Below are 10971 nucleotides of genomic sequence, written 5' to 3'. Positions count from 1 at the left end.
CAAGTGCCTAGCCTGTGGTGTGACAACATTGGTGCCACCTACTCGTATGCAAATCCAATCTTTCATCGACGGACGAAGCATGTTGAGGTTGATTATCACTTCGTTCGTGAACAAGTATCGACTCGTCAGCTTGATGTGCGACACATATCTTCTAGGATCAGCTCGTCGATATCATGACAAAGCCACTGCCAACTCCTTCTTTTAGCAATTTTAGGCGCACTCTGAACTTAGTAGTACATCGTCCAGATTGAGGGGGTGGGGGAGTGTTAAACGTAGAATAGATCATATATGTACATAGTAAGATAATCTAGTGATTTACTAGTTACCAAATCTACTATTTACTTGTTTGTTAGCAAATGTATGATTTCATGGGTTTGTTACAAATTCTATGATTTCATGGGTCTATATCACATAATAAAAGAGAAAATTATTTCGGGATAGGTTTTTAATTTATGAAATTTGAACATTTCTCGAAAATAATATTATTATATTTCGTAAGATTCACAATGGACGAAGAATATACATCGATCTAAAACAGAAACTGAAAACAAGAAAGCAAATCAGAATCACATAGCCGAACAATTCGCCGGCTTAAAGGAGACAGAGTTCCTCGTAACATCATAACCAACAATGAAATTGATCTGTGCAATGTTGCCGTAGATGGAAATACTTTGCCCATCGCCACCGCGGAAGGCCAAGCAAACAACATTCTCCGCCACCATAACGAACACATTTTCACGACGGAGGGGGACATCGGCGCCTTCAAAGTGCACCGTCACGGACGGAACTACAAAGTCGAAATTCGTGGTCTTAAAACAGAAATCCAAGAATTGATTCGGGTCCTCTGTTCGTTCAAGGCTTATCGAGTTGGAGATCGCCGTTGCGAAGGTGGAGTAGAACTCCGTTGGGAGTATAGTAAGGGTGGTGCCGGAGTCGATAATGACATTTGATCCGTCGCCCAAGGCGGAAGCCGCCGGAAATTCAAATCTTTTGCCCCCGACGCTCATGGCTTCTATGTTAAGAGCGTAAAAGGAATCGAAACGGTCACTGGTTTTAATCGGAGTCGAGACAGTTCCAGAGCCGGCTACTTGAGCATTAGAGCCGAAGTTCAGCTTGCTCGACTCAGCTGAGTCGCCGATCGGAGTCAAACAGTAGGAAAATTTGCCGCCGGAGGCGGCGCCCATCTGCGGGACGAGCGACGCCGGACCTCGACCAAGTCCAACAATCCCGGAGACATTAGTACTAAAAGTACCACCACTGTCGTGACCACAACCAACCATAGTACGAGAAAATGCCACGGGGCGACCGGAGGTGGACCCCATGGTGAGGGTATCAACGGCAAAATCGCCGTTGCTGTGGGACCCATCACCGTAACTAATCGAGTATCGACACTCAGACCGATCGGAGCAAGAACGTTCTTGTCCAGCCAAGGCGCANAGAGGTGCATGGAATTGAACGCATGCGAAGCGAGCACTCTACCATATGAGCTACACTCCCTTTATAAAATAACGATCTCAAACGTCCATGACGAGGTAAGTAGCGATTTTGGACTCTTCTCATGAAGTACTTGTATAAATTGCTTGGATCTTTGTATAAACCTTAAACCAAGTATGAATTAAATGTAAAAGAAAAACACCAAGAACCGTGAGTTAAGGCTCCGAACCGTGTATAAACCTTAAACCAAGTATGAATTAAATGTGAAAGAAAAACACCAAGAATCGTGAGTTAAGGCTCCGAACCGATTAAATTGTTACTTGAAATATATGAAGTCTTGGACGTAGGTTAACACTATCGCTTCGAACGTATGAAGCCTTNCGCTAGCAGCGGCGAAAACGGCGGAGGAGATTAAGAAAATTAGAGAGAAAATTAGAGCCATTGATGATAACCGGTGATGGGAGAAGTACGGGGAGATTTACTTAAATATTAACAAAAAAAAAAAAAAAAAAACGTTTTGTTTCCTTTTTAATGGATTTGTTTTGGTACAATAAAATGTTAATAATGTCGATAATTAATATTAGCAAAATTATTGGAACATTACCATATTTGTTTTAATTTTGGAATTCAAACGTTTCTTTTTTCCTTTACGAAGATTTGTTACAACCCACTTTCACCCGTGCTCCCCTTCTTTCTCGATCCACATAGATAAAATGGAATATTGTTGCCTACCGTTCATCATGAAAGAAATGACTTATCGAGTCGAAATCATTAATCAATACTAACAGAATTTAAAAATAATTGTCTTTGTTGTTTACTTTCCCAATTTCGATGCTACCGTAGGTTTTACAGAATCAATAAGATCATATATACATCCCTTTAACACAACATAGATTATCGAAAGGATCTCGGAGACCCATGCAGAATCTTTCAAAAAAAGGTTCCTATTCGAAGAGTGCATATCTGTATGAATAAGTTCATACTAACCCATCAGAAGGAATTGAAATGTAACCATGTCCGTTTTTTATTGTTTAAGTATAATAATAAATTAAATATAATACGATTTTTTAAATCCAAACTAAATGAATTTTGAGATATTACTTAAAGAAAAGCTACAAATTTATTACAAAATTCACAAACATTAATAATAATAATAATAATTAGTTAATATTTTGAACTTTCAAAATTATTTAAAAAGTTTCATTAATACTTTAAAACTTTTTAAAATTTTAAAAATTTCAAAAATATTTTAAAACATTTTTTTTAAGTTTCCATCTATATATTCCATCTATATATTGAGGATAATAAACTTTTATTTTATAAAGATCGTTAATGCTCCTTTTAAAATTTTATTAATAAAATTTTTTAAAATTCAATTATATTTTCGAAGCAACTTCCCATTCTGGATATTTACCAATTACAACGTATTTCAAATTGAATATAATGGATCATTTGCCCGCCGAGCTATGTTTCGAACGGGATCGATGAAAATCTGTTCTACGAGATTGATCGAGTGTATATTAATTTGAGGTCCGATTAGGGATTTCAATGTAATCATCATGTAGAAATTAAGTAAGACTTTCAATTCCTGTTCTTCAAATTCCCAATTCAATTCTATATTATAATATACAAATATATAAATATATATGTATATATATATGTATATATTTTTTGTTTTTTGTAAAGTTCAGTATCTGATCTAAAATGGCTGTGTCTTGCTTGGGTTACTCTCGTACTGGCGGTCGTATGCCGGTTTCGTCCGTCGGAAAAGCAAGAAGCTAGAAGCGAGACCGACGATGGAGATGCAAGCCCACCATATGAAGGTTTGTAGATAGCATTTTCGGCCGATGCACACCACCACGTCCCCAAGCGCCGCCGCAGTTTGGTCTGAACTTCCGGCAGTGGAGTCGTATGAAACTGCCGCCAGGACGCCGTAGAGGAACGAGCCGAGAGGGATGTTGGTGATGAGGATGTTGTGATTGACGCCTGAGCTGTTTGGTCCGAATAACTCTGATGTGATTGAGACCGAAGCTGAGAACATGAATCCCGAGCTTAGACCGATCAAGCCAGTGCCAATTTGTAATGCGATCTCGCTACCTGATGCAGCGAGTAAAATGAAGGCGATTGGAGTTGGCACTAAAGCTAGGGCTAGCCATCCCGTTCTAGCGAAGTGCACCTTTCTGCACAGGTACGAAGTTTAATCAGTTCACTAGCATTGTTTTTCTCTGTTGTTGATTACTGATTGTGTTTTGGAAGTTTACAAGAATTGAATATGATGCCAAAATTTCTAATGCAAAATGGAAAGTTTCAATGACTGATGAATCCTGCCTCTAGATATGAACCTTTTGATCTCACTACATGAAATCTAGCCGAAGGAATACGAACCCATACTTCCTAGTTTTTGATACAAATGAAAATTTTCAAGCTGTATGAACTTCATGTTTTGGTGACAAATGAATATATGTAGGTAGAAGAACCAATTAAGTTTAGCAGAAAGATTATGAAACCATACTTTCTCATGCAAATGGAAAAGTTTTGAGTTATCTGAAATTAAATCATTCATGGAAAATGAATATATATGCAGGATTGACCCGTTTGCTGCTACTACATACTCACGCATGAAATCTGGGCCTGCTGAGATTAGCCGCCCAAAGAAGGAGCAAGACGAGTAGAGTGTTACAAGTGAGCTTGTTAAGGAACTGTATCCTAGTGACTGCGAGATCTGCCCAAGATTGTTGCTGTAAACCAACCCAATTGTCCCACCACAAAAGTATGCAACAAAATAGAGCCAAAAGTCCAAGCGTCGTACGAGCATCTTAGCTGAATGCTCTTCTTCAAGAACTGTCAAATTCTCTTTCCCCATCATCTTCCTTGAAATGCTTTCCTTCTCTTTATAATCAAAAGGGGTGATGACATTCGTGCCACTTCTTTCTGTTTCAAGATTGATGAGCTCCTGCTGAAGCTCATGATTGACAAGGTTGAATCTAAAGTGAAGAACACTGCTCAAGCCAGTGGATGCAATCCGAAACAACCACTTGTGAGTGCTCCAAATTCCAGGCAGACAAAGAGGAACTAGTAACAGGGCAAAAGCCCCAGCTAACAAAAGTTGGGCACCGTACTTGCTGGAAGGCGTGGAATTGAAGGTGATTAGATATAGGCCTGTGATAACTGCGGTAATGTATAAGCAGATGAAAGTGTGGGAGTCATTGCGGGTGGCATCGGAAGACGACGGCTGAGCCGGTGGCTGATGAAGGATTGGGAGGAAGGTAACAACAGAGATTATGAGAGGAACCAATGCATTTAGGAGAAGGTACAAGCTTGCATCATTAGGGTCTACTGCATTGCNACATCAAGATGATGTTTATGCAAATGCTCATGTCTTTATAGACTACATTGAAGGATGGATTGTTCATTCTGGTTGTTCTCATCAAGCAACTGGAAACGAAACTCTTCTATCAGATATTCGTCCACATTTTCCAAAGAAGGTCATTATGACAGCCGATAATTCAATGCATCCTGTGACGAAAGAAGGAGATTTGAATGATCGGAGTGTTCTACTCAAGGACGTTTATTATGTTCCGGGTTTGGAAAAAAAACCTTGCTTCTGTATCACAAATAACAGATTCAGGAATGTATGTTCTTTTTTATCCTAAAGATGCTCAATATTATCTAATGTGAAACATGTTGATGCTGATATCATGTTTTGTGGAAAAAGAAAAGAATCTTTGGATGTTTTATCGGCTAGTGATGAATATATCTAGAAAGTTGGTCATAATGCAAGCTCAACTCTTTGGCATGCTCATTTGGGTCATGTGGATTTTCAGTTGTTTCAGAAAATATCCACAAAATAACTTCTTGATGGTGTCCCTATCTTTAAAGATATTCAGCATGATGAGATTTGTCCAGGCTGCCAATATGACAATTCTCATCGTCTTCCTTTCACCAGCTCAAAGAGTAGAGCTTCAACAGTATTAGAATTGATTCATTTTGATTTTTTGGGACCAACACGAACAACAAGCTATTCCGGCTTTCATTACGTGATGGTGTTTGTGAATGATTTCTCTCGCTTCAGTTGGGTAAACTTCTTAGAACAAAAAAGGGAAGCTTTTTCAAAATTTATTCAGTTTAAGCATAAAAGAATTTGAATTGAAAATCAAGTGCTTGATAATGGTGGGGGAATATCTTTCAAATGATTTTATTGAATACTGTAATGAGCATGGGATTCAGCGTCAACTCACTTATCCAGAAACCCCTCAACAAAATGGGGTGGCTGAGCGTAAATTAGCTCATCTTACATCAGTTTGCTTGTCTTGGCTGCATGCGAGGAGTCTTTCAAGAGAGTTATGGGCGTTAGCTTTTCAAACAGCTTGCCATGTTGTAAATCAGCTGCCTCCACGGCCAGGGACAGAATCATCACCATTCGAGTTTATTTATCATTGTAAACCCAATGTGAGTTATTTTCGTATTTTTGGGTCTATTTGTTACGTTCATGTACTGAAACATAATCGAACTAAACTTGACCCAAAGGCCAAAAAATGCATTTTTGTTGGCTATGATACTCATAGAAAGGGTTGGAGATGTATGGATTTGGAAACAAAGATGGTTATTGTGTCTCGTAATGTGGTGTTTGATGAAATTTCAAGTTACAGAGACGATGCAGATAACAACAAAAGTACAACTACTGTTGCACTTTTTCCTGACGATTCTACATTAGGGAGAAAAGAATTTACAATTGGGACAGACATTCAAGCGAGCACAGAGAAGCCATTACAAATATTGCAGTTGCCAAAAGAAAAAATCCTCAAATACAGGAAAAGTTACCAGGTCATTTGTCTGATTTTGTTGTTGACATAATCACTTTTTTGTTTTGTCATGTTTTTTTACAGGAGATACTAGTGAAAATGAGCCGAGGTTGTACAGTGAAGCCAAAAGAATTTCAGAATGGGAAAATGCAATAATGGAAGAAATTTCAGCACTTCGAAAAAATGACACCTGAGAGCTTGTACCAAAGCCTCATGATGCCGATTTAATTACTTGTAAGTGGGTTTACAAGGTGAAGAAAAAAGCTGATGGTAGAATTGATAAACACAAAGCTCGCCTTGTTGCTCGTGGGTTCTCTCAGCAATATAGTCGAGACTATAATGAGACTTTTAGTCCGGTCGCAAGGATGATAACATTACGGACAATCATCTCTTTAGCTGCTAGTAAAGGCTGAAAATTATGGTAGCTTGATGTGAAAAATGCTTTCCTTATGGAGAGTTGGATCGTGATATTTTTATGGAGCAGCCGCAAGGATTTACCTCTAAGGAATATCTTGATTACGTGTGCATACTTAAGAAGGCATTATACGGACTCAAACAAGCTCCTTGTGCTTGGTTTGGTAAGATTGCTCAATATCTTAATTTTTGTGGTTTTAAGTCTTCATGTGCTGATTCGAGCATATTTATTAAGAAAACAACAACTGGATGCACCTTGCTCTTACTTTATGTTGATGACATGATTATTACGGCTGATGATAGTGTTGAAATCAGTAGTCTTCAAGATGCCTTGTCTGTTCGTTTTGAAATGCGTTTTGAAATGAAAAGATTGGGTGAAGCAGATTGTTTTCTGCGTTTAGAAATTAAGAAATGTGATGATGATATTTTCTCTCTAAAAAAGGATATGCATCAAGTTTATTGCAGAGGTTTCGTATGGAGAATTCGAGAGAAAAAACTACTCCTAAGGAACCAAATCTAAAATTAGCTAGAAATGAAAAGAAGTCACTAGCAGATGTGACATTCTTTCGTCAACTTGGTAGTTTATTCTATTTAACTATCACAAGGCCGGACATTGCCTTTTCAACAGGAGCAGTGTCTCAATTTATGGATAAACCACATGAGACTCATTTAATTGCAGCAAAAAGGATTCTTTGTTACATCAAGGGCACTCTAAATTATGGATTAATGTATGAGAAATCAAAGTCATTGTTATTGAGACTCAGTTTGCACCCTTCGCAACGGCTGATACGACTATCCCCTCACATGTGGATCTTGCACCTACTACTCATCCATATGGTACTCGATTGAAGAACAATATCAAGAAACCCAAAGTGTGTACAGATGGAACAATAACATATTCTATAGTTCGGTCTTCTGCCTCTGAACCTTCACATATTACTGCTATGGAGCATCCCCTCTAGCGTCAAGCAATGAATGATGAATTTTAGGCACTTCAAAAAAAATAAGACATAGCACTTAGTTCCTCCTCGTGCTGGTCTTAACGTTATTGATTGCAAATGGGTTTTCAAACTCGAGCAAAAGTCAGATGGCTCTATTGATCGCTATAAAGTATGCTTGGTTGCTAAAATGTTTAAACAGCAATATGGCATTGATTATAATGATACCTTTAGTCCAGTTGTTAAGCCCACTATCATTCGGCTCTTATTATCTCTTGCTATTTCACGTGGTTGGGCTATTCGGTAGATTGATATTCAAAATGCTTTTCTTCATGGCTTTCTTAATGAAGATGTTTATATGAAGCAGCCCGTTGGATTGGTGGATTCTCAACACCCTGGTTAACTCTGCAAGTTGGATAAGTCGCTTTCTGGCCTTAAACAAGCTCCACGTGCCTGGTTTTCTCACCTTAGCTCCAAACTATTACAGTTAGATTTTACACCTTCAAAGGCTGATGTCTCTCTTTTCATCTCTAACAAGACGGGCATTCAGATGTATATTCTCATCTATGTTGATGACATTATTATAATCAGCTCATCTTCTACGGCTATTGAGAAACTTCTTACACAACTTCAAGATGATTTTGCCGTCAAGGATCTTGGCATTTTGAGTTATTTTCTTGGGATTGAAGTATGCCATACTTCCAATGGACTTATTCTGACACAACCTAAATACATTCAAGATTTATTGTCCAGAACCGATATGCTCACCTCCAAAGGTGTGCCCACACCTATGCTTCCTAGTGAGAAGTTGTTCTTGGATGGTGGTGAAAAGCTCTCGCCTGAGTATACTACTCGCTATCGGAGTGTCGTTGGTGCACTCCAATATTTATCTTTTACACGTCCTGATATATCCTTTTGTGTCAACAGAGTGTGTCAGTTCATGTCCTCCCCAACTTCTATACATTGGGCGGCAGTCAAACGAATTCTTCGTTATCTACATGACACTATTGATATGGGTTTGTGTCTTACAAAGATCAGCACTGATTTGCTGAGTGCCTTTTCAGATGCTGATTGGGCCGGGAAGCCTGATGATCGTCGAAGCATTGGAGGCTATGCGATCTTCTTTGGTGGCAATCTTATCTCTTGGAGTTCGAGGAAACAATTGATAGTTTCTCGTTATAGTATAGAGGCCGAATATAAGGCGGTTGCTGATGCCATTGCCGAATTAATTTGGATCCAAGTCCTCTTGCGTGAGCTCGGGATCTCGCAAGCGCGAGTTCCTAGCCTATGGTGTGACAACATTGGTGCCACCAACTTGTATGCAAATCCAATCTTTCATCGACGGACGAAGCATGTTGAGGTTGATTATCACTTCATCCGTGAACAAGTATCGACTCGTCAGCTTGATGTGCGACACATATCTTCCAGGATCAGCTCGTCGATATCATGATAAAGCCACTGCCAACTCCTTCTTTTAGCAATTTTAGGCGCACTCTGAACTTAGTAGTACATCGTCCAGATTGAGGGGGTGGGGGAGTGTTAAACGTAGAATAGATCATATATGTACATAGTAAGATAATCTAGTGATTTACTAGTTACCAAATCTACGATTTACTGGTTTGTTAGCAAATGTATGATTTCATGGGTTTGTTACAAATTCTATGATTTCATGGGTCTATATCACATAATAAAAGAGAAAATTATTTCGGGATAGGTTTTTAATTTATGAAATTTGAACATTTCTCGAAAATAATATTATTATATTTCGTAAGATTCACAATGGACGAAGAATATACATCGATCTAAAACAGAAACTGAAAACAAGAAAGCAAATCAGAATCACATAGCCGAACAATTCGCCGGCTTAAAGGAGACAGAGTTCCTCGTAACATCATAACCAACAATGAAATTGATCTGTGCAATGTTGCCGTAGATGGAAATACTTTGCCCATCGCCACCGCGGAAGGCCAAGCAAACAACATTCTCCGCCACCATAACGAACACATTTTCACGACGGAGGGGGACATCGGCGCCTTCAAAGTGCACCGTCACGGACGGAACTACAAAGTCGAAATTCGTGGTCTTAAAACAGAAATCCAAGAATTGATTCGGGTCCTCTGTTCGCTCAAGGCTTATTGAGTTGGAGATCGCCGTTGCGAAGGTGGAGTAGAACTCCGTTGGGAGTATAGTAAGGGTGGTGCCGGAGTCGATAATGACATTTGATCCGTCGCCCAAGGCGGAAGCCGCCGGAAATTCAAATCTTTTGCCCCCGACGCTCATGGCTTCTATGTTGAGAGAGTAAAAGGAATCGAAACGGTCACTGGTTTTAATTGGAGTCGAGACAGTTCCAGAGCCGGCTACTTGAGCATTAGAGCCGAAGTTCAGCTTGCTCGACTCAGCTGAGTCGCCGATCGGAGTCAAACAGTAGGAAAATTTGCCGCCGGAGGCGGCGCCCATCTGCGGGACGAGCGACGCCGGACCTCGACCAAGTCCAACAATCCCGGAGACATTAGTACTAAAAGTACCACCACTGTCGTGACCACAACCAACCATAGTACGAGAAAATGCCACGGGGCGACCGGAGGTGGACCCCATGGTGAGGGTATCAACGGCAAAATCGCCGTTGCTGTGGGACCCATCACCGTAACTAATCGAGTATCGACACTCAGACCGATCGGAGCAAGAACGTTCTTGTCCAGCCAAGGCGCAACTCGGCGAGGAACAGGGGATTATCTTGTAAGTCGACGATTTACTCGGGTCAAACATCGGCGCGGTTTGCTCGAAGCATTTTGGGCATGGTTGGCATTGCGTCCAAACGATGTCGCTTCCTGTATCAGCAATGGCTAGGATTGGAAACGGCGGCGTTCCAAGTGATACCTCCACGAGATATTCTCCTCTGTCGTTGAACACTGGCGCCTCTGCCGTGTCTAACAGCGCCACCGCTTTGTTAAGAAGGATGGATCGGCGGAGGGTGTTAGCTAGACGGTGGTAGTGGGACTCCGATGGGTTGTACATAGGAGACTTGGGGGAGTCACGGTGGATCATTTCGACGGAGAAGCCATATTCACCGCTAGCAGCGGCGAAAACGGCGGAGGAGATTAAGAAAATTAGAGAGAAAATTAGAGCCATTGATGATAACCGGTGATGGGAGAAGTACGGGGAGATTTACTTAAATATAAAAAAAAAAAAAAAAAAAAACGTTTTGTTTCCTTTTTAATGGATTTGTTTTGGTACAATAAAATGTTAATAATGTCGATAATTAATATTAGCAAAATTATTGGAACATTACCATATTTGTTTTAATTTTGGAATTCAAACGTTTCTTTTTTCCTTTACGAAGATTTGTTACAACCCACTTTCACCCGTGCTCCCCTTCTTTCTCG

At 40.0% G+C, this 10971-nt stretch overlaps 3 protein-coding genes across 3 annotated transcripts; all 3 read right to left on the bottom strand.

Annotated features, from left to right (window-relative positions):
* Window positions 1–566: 566 nt before the first annotated feature.
* Window positions 567–1526, bottom strand: LOC111778724 (aspartic proteinase CDR1-like). Its single transcript, XM_023658699.1, has 2 exons — window positions 1521–1526; window positions 567–1475 (listed from the first exon to the last, which is right to left on the bottom strand). The coding sequence occupies exons 1-2, from the start codon at window positions 1524–1526 to the stop codon at window positions 567–569; spliced, it is 915 nt and encodes a 304-aa protein (XP_023514467.1).
* A 1489-nt stretch (window positions 1527–3015) lies between these two features.
* LOC111778722 (protein NUCLEAR FUSION DEFECTIVE 4-like) lies at window positions 3016–4783 on the bottom strand (the record flags this gene model as incomplete). Its single annotated transcript, XM_023658698.1, has 2 exons — window positions 3016–3614; window positions 4047–4783. Coding segments are annotated over 2 exons (1218 nt in total), but the record flags the coding sequence as incomplete, so codon positions are not given.
* A 4644-nt stretch (window positions 4784–9427) lies between these two features.
* On the bottom strand, window positions 9428–10717 carry LOC111778720 (aspartic proteinase CDR1-like). Its single transcript, XM_023658694.1, has one exon. It carries the CDS (start codon window positions 10715–10717, stop codon window positions 9428–9430), a length of 1290 nt encoding a protein of 429 aa, XP_023514462.1.
* Between the last annotated feature and the right edge of the window lie 254 nt (window positions 10718–10971).

Source organism: Cucurbita pepo, chromosome LG17 (genome assembly GCF_002806865.2).
Source record: "Cucurbita pepo subsp. pepo cultivar mu-cu-16 chromosome LG17, ASM280686v2, whole genome shotgun sequence".
NCBI lineage: Eukaryota > Viridiplantae > Streptophyta > Magnoliopsida > Cucurbitales > Cucurbitaceae > Cucurbita > Cucurbita pepo.
Note: the sequence above shows the minus strand (reverse complement) of the source record. Positions and strands in the feature narration are given on the sequence as shown.

What these genes read in the sequence shown, in the direction of transcription:
- LOC111778720 (XM_023658694.1), bottom strand. Translation starts at nt 10,717, where the DNA reads ATGGCTCTAATTTTCTCTCTAATTTTCTTAATCTCCTCCGCCGTTTTC.